Genomic DNA, 16,539 nt, shown 5'->3' on the forward strand with positions numbered 1-16,539 from the left:
TTCCACATTCTTCCACGTATCTTTTCAATTTCCATAATACTTCTTACAATCTTCATCTTCTTCTTCACTCTTCACTGCAACTCAATAGCTTCACTCAAAAACCTATACATACATACAATTTTGTATAGATATAATTTTTTTTTGAAGCTTTGATTTCGCTATAATGGATGCAGCTGCACAGTTGGTTTACTGTGGAATTGATCCTCTGTGTCGCTCTTCATTGCCGTATCGTGGTCTGTCTTCTTCTTGTTCTTCATCATCATCGTTGAAGAAATTGAGGATTCGGAGGAAAAACGGCGTCGTTCGGGCAATTGCGACTGAACCTAAGCCGTCGGAGTCAAAGACAACTACTAAGCCGGTTAACGGCATTCCTAAACCAGTCAATGGTTCTTCTATGGTAGGTTATGCTAATTCAATTTTTGAAATTTTTAGTCAATTTTTGGGTGAATTGAATTGTGATACTAATTTGTGCTGCTGTTCGAAAAAAAGGGATGATTTTTAGAAATGTTTCTGAATTTTTATTGATTAAAGGGAAAATAAGCTGCAAATTGGTTATTTGAATGGGTTTGTTGGTGTGATTAGTATACTGATGTTTGGATGATGGCTGATTGAATTTTTGTATTTGTGGGTTTGCAGAGAATGCAGGATGTATCACAAGAGATCAAGAGAGTGAGGGCACAAATGGAAGAAAATGAGGACTTAGCTATACTCATGAGAGGGCTTCGAGGTCAAAACCTGAAAGATTCGTTGTTTGCTGATGATAACATTAAGCTTCGCCTAGTAGAGGTTCGTTTGTTTGACTTTCTTATCAAAGTATATCAAGAACTTTAGCTTTTGGCTTGGAAAAGTATAAATGGATATTCTGTTGTATCTAAAGATCTTTAGCTTTTGGTTGGCTTGGGAGTAGCTGTCCTTTGGCAATTACTATATATTTTAATGTTTCCTATCTTTGAATTCTTCAGGTTGATGAAAGCAGTGAGTTCTTGCCCTTAGTTTATGATCCTGCTAGCATTTCTGCATATTGGGGTAAACGGCCGCGTGCTGTTGCTACCCGTATAGTCCAGCTAACATCTGTTGCTGGAGGTTTTCTTTCACGTCTTGCCTGGGACGTGATAAATAAAAAGGTTAAAGAGGTAAGCTGCACTGGATGCTTATCCTCTTTTGCTGAAGTTAGTGAATTGCATGTAGAGCTACGTACAACTAACTTTTGAAATCCTATGCCTGTGGGTTCTGTCTGGTTTGCAGTCCTATAAGATGGATTTTTTGGCTTTCTGTAGTATTCCTGATTGAATGATCAATAAGGAGCTATTATTTCGAACTGATTACCATTTTCTTCATTTCAAATTCAAGCATTTTAGGCTTCTTTATTGATCTCTTCTCTACAGAGCTTCATTCATTTGATACCTTACGGTAAAATTTCACTACAGTACCTAACAAGAACAAGGATAAGTTGATACTGAGACAATGGAGTTGTGAGGCATGACATTCAATCAAGATGGATGAGTAATAGGACAGAAGAAGTGACAGAGTAAATGAACTTCAAAATGAATTCTGAGGATAAAGTTAAACTATTAAATATAGTTATTCAGAATTTTAACATGTCACAATGCCAGGGTGTAAAACACTAATTGATGAATTCTGAAAACCAATAGTGCCTAAAGTCTCTCCCTTTGAAATAGTTACTAAGCAGTAATTGTTTTGGTCGAGCTTTCCTAATTTCTAAAAGGGAATTAGAACAAGTGACATTAACAAATATGCTTGGTCTGCTTGAGTAACCCCCCCACCCCCACCTCACACAAATAAAAGAAAACCCGGAATCAAGATGTGTTGGAACCCTGTAAGCTTTTGTAGAACTGGTTAATTTCATGAAATTCCATTTGGAAACAGGTAATCATCTTTATGTCATAAAAGAGAATTCTATGAGTTGGAACAGTTGTGTGGCGAACATTGAAATAGAGCTTTGATGCATTCATTTATATACTCATATACCACACATCTTTAATTACTTTTTCATCCCATAACTATTGATCTTTTCCAATCATTAGAATGAGGTTGCTCGAGCAATTGAGTTGAGGGAGATTGTAACATCACTGGGTCCAGCATACATAAAGCTAGGGCAAGCATTAAGCATCCGGCCAGATATATTATCACCTGTTGCGATGGTTGAGCTGCAGAAGCTTTGTGATAAGGTCAGATTGCAGTCAGCAGCATGACTTATTTCTTCAAGTCCAACTTTAATTTTCAGGAAACTATTATATCTACCAACTTAAATCATTCTATTTATTTTAGTTTAATTTCATTGATACCTGAATGGCGGATTCTGCAAAATTCTCTTGTTGCTTTTTCCATAATCATATAACTGTTTTGATGAGCTCCAATTCATTTTAATGCCATCTACCTTTCTACGTGGTTGTCCTTTAATTAGAGACTAATATTCTTTGTAGTGTACTGTAGTGGAGATTGAGGAACTACTTTGTTAAAACTTCTTTCTTAGGCTAACCCTTTTCCCTATGATCTGGAATTAACCGTAACAATGGCACTTGTAATTTGGTTGGGAAGTCTTTCTGATTATCTGGATGAAATATAATGTCTATCCTTGTCACAGAATGCCAATGGAAAAGCCTGCTTCTAAAACCATTTTTATAATAAATGTTTCTGTAAAATTAAGCCATTGCTTTCATGTGAGAAGAACTGGTGAATCTCTTTGCCTAGTAATGTTCATGTTTTAAAGCAGCTGAGGCATTGACAGGTTCATTCTTCGACCGTGAGAATTCTTTGAGCCCTTTTGAAGAGATGAGGCTCTTTTTTCTTTATGGAATACATTTAGAACATCTTTGCCAAGTCAGAAAAGAAGAAACATTAAGAACTAGGTGCACGTCATGGGGCTAAAAGCTGCATGCGACGAAATTAGAAATAATATGAAACACTGAAAGGTGGAATATTGTGTAAGCTATGTACAATCTTTACTGTTGGCAACATGTTACACTAATTAATGTGAACAGACTACAATCCTTACTATTGGAAACATGTTGCACTAATCAATGTAAGCAGAATGTTGGATTTGCCATGATTAGTCTTGTGTACAGCCTGCACTGGAGACCTTGTGACTGGTTCTGCCCAAGTAGTTTTTTTTTTGGGGAAGTTTTGGGGGAAGGGGCTAAGATTGACAAATGACAAAGTAGTGTAATTGAAAAAACTCTTTACTGTTGCCTTCTGAACTTTTAGCATTGCATGATTGCTTCAGGTACCATCATTTCCAGATGATGTTGCTATGGCCCTTATAGAGGAGGAATTGGGAGAACCATGGCCTAACATCTATTCTGAGCTTTCTCCGTCCCCAATTGCTGCTGGTAATCTTTCTCATCATCTCTAGAACTTTCATTTTAAATAATATGCTGTAATTATTTCTTCATTTTCACTATGTATTTCCTTAACCATTATCTTTTTGTTGGGTTAACTTAAATGTGAGTGCTTCTTTTTGCACATTTTTCTTCTGTAAAATGTAAAAAAATAGCTAATTTCTAAAGAACCTTTTTCTTCATCATGGCATTGGCAGCGTCCCTTGGGCAGGTGTATAAGGGCCGGCTGAAGGAGAATGGAGACTTGGTTGCTGTTAAAGTACAGAGGCCCTTTGTCCTTGAGACAGTAACAGTTGATCTATTTATCATACGAAACTTGGGGCTAGTTCTTCGCAAGTTTCCACAGGTATTGATTGTCCAGTTATATTTCCCCATTATTTTCCAATCATTGTTAGTCTGGAAGAAATAATGCTTGTTGCTTCTGTTTTTAAGATTTCCATTGATGTGGTTGGATTGGTGGATGAATGGGCTGCCCGCTTCTTCGAAGAACTTGATTATGTGAATGAGGGAGAAAATGGAACACTTTTTGCTGAGATGATGAAAAAAGACCTTCCTCAGGTATCAGCAATTCTGACGTCTACCTCACACCTCTGCCCCAAATGAATAAAACCCGGAAATGATTAGAATTAAATAAAGCGAGAAAGAGCACTTCTTTTCTTTCCCAACCTCCAATCTCTCCATGTAATAAGAAAAATGAATTTTGTCTTTAACCAGCAGTGCACCTTGTCTCAAAATAGGAGAAACCCTCCCTAGGGGGTGTCCTCCAGTTTAGACCTATGTTACTCGGACTCTTCAAAAATGTCAACAGGTGCGTGTCAGATTCACCGAAAGTAGTGTATTTTTGGAGAATCCAACACGGGTGTGGCATCAAAAGTGAAGAGTCCGCGCAACTAAGGTTTAGACAAGGACATAGAGATTTTGTTGCTGTAAGTTTGTTTCCTTAAAAGCTGGCTGCAATAGTCTAAGCTGGATTCTGTAATTCTCTTCCTTAGTTATTGATGAAATTGGTTAATTCCAAAAAAGAAAAAGCAGTGTGCAATTTATTAACTTTTTAGGGAAAAAAGGATAAGGAGAAGTATGTGAACTTACTCACAGAAGAGCAGATATTTGCCTATATTCTTATAGATGTATTAAAAGTACAGATTTCTTAAACTGGAAAGTATGATTCTTGCTGCCTCTAACAGTGTTGTGATCTGTCTCGGGAAACCTTTTTCAGGTTGTTGTCCCTAAGACATATAGCAAATATACTTCAAGGAAGGTTCTTACAACAGGATGGATTGATGGAGAGAAGCTATCACAAAGCACCGCAAGTGATGTAGGTGATTTGGTAAATGTTGGAGTCATATGCTACCTTAAGCAGGTGCTATGCTTAAACTCTTTACGAATTTTTTGTTAATATATTAATTAAGCTTTTGAGTCTCATATCTTGTAAACATCATTAAGATCTTGTTTTCTTGATTTTTCTGTTGTATACTGCCTTATCCTTACTCCAGATCGATCAATGTGGTATTTTTTCTATGAATATCCTCTTGACAATTAAAATTTGTTCTCCATCTTATATTTTGTCTTTTTGGTATACAGTTGCTTGACACTGGTTTCTTCCATGCGGATCCACATCCAGGGAACTTAATACGTACGCCAGATGGAAAGCTAGCTGTACTTGACTTTGGTAAGAAGCTTTCATTTGGTTTCCTCTTTTCCTGATAATTTATTGAATAGTTCATGAAAGTAACTCTATGGAGAGAAATGTTTCCGATGAAGAACTCTATTGACAAATTACCTTCAGTTTACTTTGAACTTAATTTGATTTGGCCTTTAAGGTGCTTATTTCCTTTGTAATTGATCAGTTTATTACTCTTTGCTTGCCGTAAGTTGACTCGTGTTATTTTGCTTTGACAGGCTTGGTTACAAAATTAACAGATGATCAGAAATATGGCATGATCGAAGCCATATCTCACCTTATTCATCGAGATTATGGTGCCATAGTCAAGGATTTTGTGAAATTAGGTTTCATTCCCGATGGGGTCAATTTGCAACCCATTTTGCCTGTACTTGCCAAGGTTTTTGACCAGGCACTTGAAGGTGGGGGAGCAAAAAATCTTAACTTCCAGGAGCTGGCATCCGATTTGGCACAAATAACATTTGATTATCCATTTAGAATACCACCCTATTTTGCTTTAATAATTCGAGCAATAGGCGTGCTGGAGGGGATTGCATTGGTGGGGAACTCTGATTTTGCCATAGTGGATGAAGCTTACCCATATATAGCACAGGTACACTCATATGGTACCACAGTTCATTTGTTCTCTATATTTTACATTTACATGGATCCAAATTGCTGTAATTGCGTGAAACAACAATTGCCATCTCTGTGAGGGTACTTTGATGATCTATGTGACAACATTAGCAGATAGCCTTGTTTCACACTTACAACCTACTAACCTCGGAGACTAAATATGGTTGTGCATTTGAGTCTTACTTGGGAGGCTGTCGAACACCATTGAGACATGTCTTTAACCAATTTATACATTTCCTACTTAATGCAAAATAGTTTAAATTTGGATTGTAGAGCTCGTTTAAGTCTCTGGTACCAATATGAATAAGACACGCTTCTCAATATTGTACTCCTTTGGTCCTATATTAATTCGGCACTATCCTCTTTGGTCCATAATAAGAATTGATCAGTTTCATTGATCAGAAAAACTTTACCCATTATTATTCTATGACATATAAATTATACATGGGACCAAAATCAAAACTTCTCATGATAGCTTCCTTTTTTTATTCTCATGGTGTAGTAGCATGGAACTCTGTGGCTCTGTCTACTGCACCACTTGTGATAAATGACATTCCTATAACTCATCTGAAAGCTTAAACTTCAGAGGGGATTTGATTCATTGATTTGGTTCTGCAAAACTTAGTTTGTCCATTGTCATCCTTCAGGTGTCACTTTTAGATAATTTGAATTCTCATTGTTTACACTATGTGCGTTTTCTTTTCTCAGAGACTACTGACAGATGAATCTCCGCGGTTACGGAGTGCTTTACGTTACACAATATATGGGAAATCTGGTGTTTTTGATGCTGAAAGATTCATAGATGTTATGCAAGCATTTGAGAATTTTATAACCGCAGCTAAGAGTGGAGGTGGGGAGAGTTTGAATGGGAGAATGGCAGAGCTTGGCATTCTGCAGAGCCAAACAAATAGCATAATTCCTTTTCCCTCAAGTGCTTACCAAACAGAGCAGCCAATTCAAACCAGAGCAGCATTAGCATTTCTGCTCTCTGATAAAGGGAATTTTTTCCGTGAATTCCTTTTGGATGAGGTATGTGTACAGATTTGGGAACAGTCACTATTATCCTTGACACATGCTGTTCTTTCTAGTTGTATACTTGTTTCATATTCTATCATACTCCTCCTAACCCATTTCAAGTGTCCTAGTTTGACTATGCATGGGCCATAACTTTTAGGGCAATAGTCAAAGTTTTGTTGTAGTATTTAATTAATAGTGATTCCACAACTAGAGATGAAATTTGCTTTTAGGAATTTGACACTGTTTTGCATAAAAGTGAGTCCCGTGGACATTTTTTAGGAAAAAGTACTGAACAGTTAAAAAAAATAAGTATTGAACGGTATGTGGAAAATTTTCCCTTTCAGTTGAGTGAGAACATCTTCAGGTTAGATAAGTAAGATATAGATCATGACTGTCAGTTTTAATTAGCATAGATTAGAGTGCTATGAATAGCATGTGCTTTGCAAATGGACTTCAAATGATCATCACCTTTTTGTAATGTTTGGTATATGTCCTTGCTTTCTTGTCCTTTACGCCTGAGCCATTGTAAACTAAATATATTTCTAGTCTGCTTTTCATATAACATTTGATCTCATTCTCTCTCTCACACACACAATACGGAACCACTATTAGAAACCTCAGCTATCACAAGAATATAAGTATGTGCTGAATCCATTTGTTCTAATACGGTCATACTTACTGGACCATACATGTGGCATTTCAACAACATAATTCTCCTTAATGCAAGCAGATAGTGAAGGGCATTGATGCATTAACAAGGGAGCAGTTGGTTCAAATAATGGCATTCCTTGGAATTGGAAATGCAATTCCAGTATTCAGTATGGTTCCTGCTGCTTTTGTACCTATTAGACCGGCTGCACTTGTACCATATGTAACTGAGGAGGACAGAATCATATTGAACAATGTTCAAAAAATCATCCAATTCTTAGCTGCTGGGACTGCATCTAACCAGGTATCCCAATTTTATATTATGGCAAGTTTATCTCCAGAGGAGATTTAAGTACTTCACTTTGCACACAGCAAAAGAAAAGAGGTTCCTCCCTGTTGCCTCTGCTCGCAAATAAGTTGCAATTGCTCCTGCGCTAGTAGGCTTAATTAAACATCAAATCATATTACCAATGTCTCGTTTCTAGATGTGTTTCCTGAAATCTTGAACTCCTCTGACCGTGTGCTAGTGTCAACTTCCCATGGACACGTTATCGGTAGAAATAACTGTGGGCTGTCATAATATTTCACAAGCAGGTTAAAGAAAAAGACATAGGAGTAATAATCTACATCTCAAAACACATGCATGATTTTGTAAAATATACTCTTAAAGTGTCTGAATTCGAACATAAAGGGGACTTAGGTTCTGTGTAATTTGCCAGAAAATAACTTTAAGTAAACTAAAGTGCATTTCCATTTTGCTATTCAAACACATCATAACTATATTTCATCCTCAGGGTTTGGAGGGAGCAAGTGTCCCTAGAGTGATCCAGGAGCTTCTTCCAGTGCTTCCAGGCCTCTCGGCTAAGGTTCTTCCCGAGATTCTTAGTCGACTTACTTCTCGTGTGATGGCACGCTTGATACGAGATGCACTGTTGTAATTCCAATCCTTCTAACCTTACAGTTTCCTCTTCTTGAATTGTGCATATATCATTCACAAACTTGAGAGTAAGTAGATATAGAAAAAGTATATTTATTGTACCCTCTTGTGAGGCTTTACCAATTATACTGACTAGTATAGTTTCTGTACTTTATCAGAACAGATGTAAACTTCCATATATCAAAAGAAAGATGATACTAACAGCAATTCCCTTGCAATCTGTTCTACTTCTCTGGATCCACATATTGCAAGAAAATCATTTATTCATATCAATGAACAAAAGTTCCAAGACATTTCTACCAAGAGTATCATAGTGAAAATCCAACGGTTACATCATGTGAAAAGAGGAAGCAACTTGTTGCCTGAGGCATATGAAATGATCTTCCTTTTAAGTGGAGAAATGTATTGTGCCCCATTGAATGCAAGAGCCCTGAGTACATTTATTGGCATGAAGTCAATAGAATATGCCTTCTGAAAACCATCTAGGATTGCCATCATTGTAATGTTTGCAGCTTTCCTCTCTGATTCATATCTCTGTAAAAGAGTTATCTGCACAGAATAAGATTACCATTATAACCAGTAACTGAGAGGTAAAACGAGCCAGCAGTGTCGTAAAGGATACCCAAAAGTTGTAAGCCAATGACAATAATAACCATCAAATATAAGACAGTGATTCTAGATTATACCAGAATAGAGAAGCTTCATGTCTTGCCATTTTCTGTCTATATCTACAGGAAAAGAAAGGATTAGGAACATACCTCCCCAATGTCAGATCCGACTGCAACACCTTCAGCAATAACTTTAGAAAGACACAATGCATCTGCAAATCCCATATTAACTCCTTGGCCAGCCAGTGGATGAACTGTATGTGCTGCATCACCAATAAGAACTAGACGTTTTGATGCATAACTATTAGCATGCATTAAAGACAAAGGGAAGGCCATTCTATGAGAGGCTAGCTTAGTAACTTTTGGTGGAACTTCAAAGCCCTCATGTGTTGATGATGTGCTGTCAGCTTTGAGCCATGAAAATACATTTCCACCCTCAAATGATTTGGATCGTGGATGAGGACCATACCCATCGTCCAGTGTGAGGTTCACTGCTTTTACAAAGTCATCCTCTGACATTGAATTCCGGTCAACAGCTTCCTTGGGGTCCATTGACCAGACAATATTGCTGAACTTTTCACCAATGGGCAGAAGTGCAATTGGACCATTAGGAAGAAATCTTTGCCAAGCACAGAAGTTCTCTACTGCATGTTCTACTGTACAGATGATTGCGCTTTGTGAGTACTTCCATCCGGTTGTTTGTATTCTTGCCAGCTCCCTAACACTTGATTTTGACCCATCAGCTCCAACCTGTAACATGTTATCTAACTCATCATTTGTATTGAAGAATCCTTCAGAACATTCACATTTGGTGAAACATAAAACAAGTTGAGTTTACCACTAACTTCGCATACATGCTGTTTCCATTATCCAGTTCCAACTTTGCTGAACTTCCACTAGCAGATAATGATGTGCCACTGGAGCTTGTCACTGATGACATTGCAGGAAAGGTTATTGAACTTAACCTGGACGAGTGTATTGTCTTCTGAAAATCCGTATTCTGTCCAAATTATCACCACCTCCAGTCAAACATATCACCAGGCAATCATTGACATAAATCCAAATGAGGAATCTCAGGAGTTCCAATTAAATACCAATAAGCACAAATTAGAACTAGAAACAAAAAGTTTTAGCTTTCCCTGTTACCCCAATTTATTACTCAAAATTCTGAAGGTAAAAGTTATCACAGACACTTTTTCAAGTAACATCAACAATTCAGTTGGAGCATCTTTGTCGTTGGTTTTTTGGGCAGTAAGGGAGACAGAAATATCTAGATTGCTGAAGCATCTATACAAAGCAGTTTGAGTCTCACAACAAAAGTGACATTAACATAGATACTTTTGATCTGAGATGCACATGTAAGGTAGGGAATTAGGAACCTCGGCAATAAAAGAAAAATTGAAATAAAAAAGAAATGCTAATATTTATGATCTTGAGAACATTTGTTACAATAGAAAATTACTTGTAAAAGCAACTTTAGGACCAATATGATTAGAGGAAGGTGTTGAATCAGACACTGAAACACATCAACACTACCACATCCCTGAAACAGTTCGCTTTTCATTTTAGTTTTTTGACTGATGAAGTAATAACTGTTCACCTAAATGGGTTTTTTTTTTTTTTTTTTGATGACAAGGGAAACCCGCAGCCGCTACCCTTTGGGTGCGCACAGGGTAAAACCCCCGCTCCTATGCAATAGCTCGCAAACCACATAGGAGAGGTAACCCGCACTAGGCAAGCCTGGTGTGACGAGCTCGACCCAGAAAGCAAACCCCTTGCTTTCGCTGGCATAAGCAAGAACATGGCTCTCCACAAGAAGCAACAAGCATGGAATACAAAGATAGGGAGCCCCATCCTTGAAATGGATTTGTAGCAAGCTTCTTAACAACAACACCAGCTATGCTTCAATCCCAAGCTAGTTGAGTGGGTTAGATGAATCCTCACTATCCATTTCACTCCATTTGAGGGCATGTCACTTCAATACTTCAAAAAATTAGGTTCTCTCACACTTAAAAGCTCTCTATATTTTCGACTGACATACAAATCTCTTTTTTTAAAATAGTAATTACTGACAGATAAGTCTCTATCAATATTAAAAGGACGACTAGCAAACAGTAGACCTAATGTAAGCTTCCTAAGTCTTAGTCCCAGCTACTTGGTATCACCTCTGGATCTTTTTCTTTCCTAGTGTTCTATTTTTTTGCCAAGCCTATATACTCTGCAAGATATTGTAGCAAACTGCTTACAAGTAGATTTTTGAGGTAAGGGTAACTTTATATTCATAAAAAATCATCATCCAAGAGATGGAGTGGGTCCTATCTCCATAACTAGGGATTCAACATGCTTTTAACTGCATAATAAAAGTAGGTTCATATGCTCAAATACCTGTATGCATGATAGCAGGGATTTGTGTAGCACCTTATTCTCCACCACGCACCTAAAGACAAAACTCAAGCATCATCTGGAATCAAGAACATCATAACTATGAAAGCAAGTTGTTACCTCAATAAAAGGAATTCTTACCCGAGAACATCTGCATCAACATCTCTAGCATTGTACCTTGTATAGCCCAGACCAGTATAATCCCAAACCTATAAAGAAATAAATAGCTAACGGGTCAAAAGTGAAACTTTTCCACGATTGGATCCCATAAAAATGAGGTCATTTGGATGTCATGATGCAATTGTATCAAGGCAACTTAGAGATTACAAGAATCTATAGTCCTATCAAAGACAAATGACAATTATCACAAGCAACAGCTTTCCAGATATTTTCTTGATAAATATATGAGAATAAATTGTTAGCAACAATGTTCGTCCAACCTTCTATTTCTGAAAACTAGGATATCTTGATGGTTGGAAGTGCATAGGCAACTGACAAGTAAAGCATTGCAAGTTTAACAGGTTTAGCTAAGATGTGCTTTGCCAGTTACCTTTTAAGCCTTTCTTAGTTAAAAGCTATTGGTGTTACCATCTGCTCCCATTAACATGACAAGGATGAGTAGAGACAGAGATACTGAAATTCTGAAACAAACAAAGACAACCATTTCCTTAACATACATTTGGAACACAGATCCATACCCCACGTTTCCCCTTCTTTTTAATTGGAGAGGGGCTGGAGAATAGGTATACTACTCTTGGTCACTGATAAATATTTTTAGAGACCCTTCAGTCCCATTTTTTTTTTTGAAACTGGTAACTTAAAAAAACAAGATGTCTAAAGGCTAAGTCCCATTGCACAGAGCTAAGTCTCCTTCGTGATCAAACTCTCTTCCTCCTTGCCAGGAAGGAGTTCCTTTCTTCTACATTGCTAAAGGCAAGATATCACACTGAACAGTAAACATAAATACTTAAATCTTACTTGCTATAATTTGAGAAAGTAGTCACTACAACTTGTACACATTGAAAAATTTGCTACTAGGTTCACATTGATTGAAATTTATTTGGCAAAAGACAAGATGTCTAAAAGCCCAGTATGGTAAGACATTCTCCTTGTGCTTTAATAGATTTCAGATATGCAAGCATCCGTGGACATAAATTACAGTACTCCAAAGAGAAGAGTTTGAGGAACACATAATATGGAATAACTATAGTTAGAGTTTGCAATAAATTGAACCTTTTCCCAACGCACATGATAAAGACAATGATTGTAGAGAGTTAAACTGGGCATTCAACACTACGTACCCCGTTAAACTTATTCTTTTAACTATGTCCCCCAATATTGGCATTTATAGTAATTATATTCTCAACAGAGGATGGGCTTAAATTACTCCATAAGAAAACTTACAAGAATGAAAATGTAATTAGCAAAATTACCTGCATTTTATCGAAGTAAGCATGACGGTGCTGCTGAACAAATTCCCATGCACCCATATCTGTAAACCAAACGTTTTCTCATGATAATCTCACATGCTTTCCATTAACAGGTGATGATGTTTTCAGCAAATCAAACATGTTCAAGCAGAAAGTAACAACTACTGGTACGTACAGAATACATCATATAATGTCCTTTTGATTCAAAAAGTAATAAACTTTCAACAGGTCTTTCATCTTTTTCTGACTGTTTTTCAATGGCTTTACCAATACAATGATTTTATCATACATTTTCAGCATAGGAAAAAAAAAAACTTCTCTTTAGATGCAACCAGTTAATGTAATGGCAGAAACACAGATCAAACCATTATCAGTACAGACAGAAAACTCTATAGAAATATCAGAAAATAGAATAAGTTCGAGTCGTACCCTTGAAGAAAGAAATGGTGGCAGGTGTGACTGTACTGACCCGTGGATCTGGGGGGTCCTCTTTCTTGATGTGAAAGTTATTCATCAAAGCAGGATTACTGTCAATGATAGCAACACTTAGTTGCTTTGTCAATGGCATAGTTGCTGCAGAATAGTCAACAAGTTAGAAGAAGAGTTGTCATGTTGACGAGTTTAATTTGGTACAGTATATATTCAAATGATTCGCATACAACAGTGTCCTGCTGTTCCCAGAGGGTTGATAAACTTTTATAAACTAGTATTCAACTATTTTCCACAGGCTGATTATCATTGCAGGTAGTCACTACCAGGGATAAGCTTTTCAAGGAAAAACAGAGTACCAAGTGCAAATCGAGCAGATGACTGAAATTTCTAACAAAAAGAATTTCTAAATCATCTTTGTTTCAACTAGTAATTTAGAGGACACCTTTACCACTGTTCAAGCATCAAAATTCCAATTTAAGAAGGTTAAACAAAACATATTTACCTAAGGAGCACGCTAGAGCCATCCCAACCATACCACCTCCAACAATAGCAATATCATATTGCGGTATGTCATCTGTTAATCCAGGCTTTTCCAAAGGCTTCTATGCAGTTAAAAGAGAGGCAGATATAAGTGAAGACTGGAATTGATACAAAAAATAAAAAAGAAAAGAGATCAGAATGTACAAATGTTCAAATTGATAGTACTAGAATAATACCTTTTCACTGACCAAATCGGGATTTTTAACACCTGTATCACTGCATAAAGTCCTCTGAACAGATCTGAATCCATGAATATTTGACACAATTCTTCTGCTAACAGAAAGCCTAATGCAAGAATATATTAGATTACATTATCGTCACGAAATTAAAGATAGAAGGAATAATCAAATATGACAATATTTTATACTTCACTATCGGCACATATTATATGGTATCTGTTACAATTTCCACATGCACAACCACAATTTTAAATGAGACTGGAGTTAATCTACACACTAATAAAACAACACTGCCCTCTTGATGAGTATATTCTCAATCTCCTGTTTATCTAATGTACACAGGTAGGTTATTTCCGTCAAAAGGAACCAAAAGCTTGCTGGTAAAACAAACAACGTTACTAGGATATCCAAGCAATCTATCTGCCTATTCCTACATGAAGTTTTTCTTCCAATAGATCTACACAATTTTCTAGGTAGTTATGCAGCCATAATCATAAGAAAGACAAATGCATTCAGTCAATTGTATTGTCTGTCTCTGACTCTCGGACAATGGAAGGCTGCTCCAGTGGTAGATCCCTGGGAGGTCAGGAGTTCGAGTTACAAAGGGAGAAAGTGGAAATTCTTCGCTACTGATCTCTTCAGGGTGGGGCAAGAAAATAACTAGCCAAAAAATCAGCTCTGGAATTCCAAGTTGTAGATCTGCATCTAAGTACAGAACTCCAAACCAGAAAGACCAAAGACACCTTTCAGATAAATAAGCACACATCTATTATCTAAACACAGGCATCATGCAGTCACATTTTCTTCCCTCTCAACATCAAATTTACTCTACTTTTAGTTATCACTATACTCTTAAAAATCTTAGTTCCTTTTGTACATTCGAGACTATGCAGCTCCAATTTCTAATTGACCAAAATTACTATCCCGGAAAGAAAACAAAACAAAAAGTAAGTGTCAACAAATATTCAGTGGATATTCAATTAGCTTTATGCCCAAAATAGTCCCTTAACTATGCCCTAAAATTTCACTTCATCATCATAAAAGTTAACTTCCATTCATGAAGTAAGAATTCGACAGAAAACTAGTCTAAAACCCTGTTCAAGATTAAATACATTAAGGAAACCAAGCACACTTTTTGCCAAGTGATCCAGTATTGCGGGAAGAAGAAAAAAGAAGATGACTAGTGAAAAAAAACAAAGCACAAACCACACAGGGGCCTAATTTGAATCCGAATCACACTCATTAATTCTCAAGTATAGAAATCAGCTAAGGCAGTAAGAATGTAGGTATGGTATAACGAAAGTCATTTTCTAGTGTATAATTACCAAAAAAATATTATTTTCCACCAAAGGGGGAACATGCCTTCTCTCATTTATGGACGGAGGTCATATTCCTTACAACTATAACTTTCAATACCGGATCACTTACTCCAAACAACAGTAGACATTATTATCAATCTATACTAAATAAATCATCAGACACTATAAAATTGGCTAATATTATTATGCACTATTAATCTTTGACACATTTATTTGGAAAAATATTTTTCACTCACCAGGAAAAAACCATAAAACATTTGATAAGCCAAAGAAGTCATTTTTACCATTTTGATTGAAACCATAAACCAAAATTTCAAGGAAACCAAACACAACAAAATCACTTTGCATGATTAACACATTTTGTGTCATACCAAACACACTTAAGAAGAAAAAAACCACAAAATCACAAATTGCATACTCAATAACTTGAAATTAAACTTCCCCAATCCAAAGCACTGCCAAAAACTCATACTTGGAAATACCTTACAATAATACACAAAAATGGAATAATTTTTTTTTTTTTGATAATTTCAAGAACACACACAGAATTAAAAGTATACATAATCAATAACACAAAATCGCATACATACCCATTTTAATATTCTGACAGTCATAAATTTCAGAAAAAAAATAAAAAAAATCACCTAGTAACTTCAAATTCATATTACTATTTTTCAACTAACTGAAATGCAAATTGAAAAATTAAAGTAATAATTTCAATTTTTTTAGAATTTTTTTTTAAAAATAGATCAAAGAACATTCGATACCTGTTCATGCTTGCTATGTTGCTACGTGGAGAAGAAGCAAAGAAGCAATTCCCTTAACACTCGTTTTGGAGACTTAAGAGTTGGGCAATTTTAGTTTTGGGCCTAATTTTATTGGAAATATTTACACAAGTAGCCTATTTTTTTTACATAGAACTATTTAAAGTGAAGCCACATTTTTTTTTTGTGTTCATTGCTAGTTATGCAGAAGTGAGTTTTGAATTTGGATTTGAACGACTAGTTATATAATCTACTTTTAGTTTGATATACTAGAAGAAGAAAAGGGAGGAAGCTATTTGTGTGCATAAAGTTCAATCATATATGTCTAAATGTCGAAAGTTTGCTTATTTCTAAATCGTATGAAGTTTGGCTTACTAAGTTAGCTTTAGCAAGCCAAACTTCAGACGCGTATGTCTAAACTTCAGATCCATGCGCCTAAAGTCGATTTAAAGTGGCTAAAATTACAATGCTTTAAGCTTCAATTATGGTTTAAATGGGGGTTTTGATATCGGGAAAATGCACAAGTACCCCCCAATCTATGCCCGAAATCCCAGAGACACTTATACTATACTAAGGTCCTATTACCCCTGAACTTATTTTATAAATAATTTTTTACTCCTTTTCAGCC

At 36.3% G+C, this 16,539-nt stretch overlaps 2 protein-coding genes across 3 annotated transcripts; one reads left to right on the forward strand and one right to left on the reverse strand.

Annotated features, from left to right (window-relative positions):
- The first annotated feature begins 56 nt into the window (after positions 1–56).
- Positions 57–8,471, forward strand: LOC125808731 (uncharacterized). The gene is made up of 13 exons (XM_049488387.1): positions 57–397; positions 637–786; positions 963–1,133; positions 2,046–2,189; positions 3,245–3,350; positions 3,557–3,705; positions 3,792–3,917; positions 4,576–4,719; positions 4,941–5,028; positions 5,259–5,632; positions 6,364–6,684; positions 7,403–7,624; positions 8,115–8,471. Exons 1-13 carry the CDS (start codon positions 164–166, stop codon positions 8,256–8,258), a joined length of 2,373 nt encoding a protein of 790 aa, XP_049344344.1. The 5' UTR covers positions 57–163; the 3' UTR covers positions 8,259–8,471.
- Positions 8,408–15,983, reverse strand: LOC125808737 (uncharacterized). Of its 2 annotated transcripts, none has more exons than XM_049488397.1 (10): positions 15,915–15,983; positions 13,826–13,934; positions 13,612–13,708; positions 13,107–13,250; positions 12,681–12,739; positions 11,389–11,456; positions 11,251–11,302; positions 9,704–9,865; positions 9,016–9,615; positions 8,408–8,806 (listed from the first exon to the last, which is right to left on the reverse strand). In XM_049488397.1, exons 1-10 carry the CDS (start codon positions 15,920–15,922, stop codon positions 8,591–8,593), a joined length of 1,515 nt encoding a protein of 504 aa, XP_049344354.1. In that variant the 5' UTR covers positions 15,923–15,983; the 3' UTR covers positions 8,408–8,590. The 2 variants fall into 2 exon arrangements, with proteins under 2 accessions (XP_049344354.1, XP_049344353.1); XM_049488396.1 differs by having other exon boundaries at positions 13,612–13,711.
- Positions 15,984–16,539: the final 556 nt, after the last annotated feature.

The sequence above is a fragment of the Solanum verrucosum genome, unplaced genomic scaffold (assembly GCF_900185275.1).
Source record: "Solanum verrucosum unplaced genomic scaffold, falcon-dt-bn FXZP01000218.1, whole genome shotgun sequence".
Classification (NCBI taxonomy): domain Eukaryota; kingdom Viridiplantae; phylum Streptophyta; class Magnoliopsida; order Solanales; family Solanaceae; genus Solanum; species Solanum verrucosum.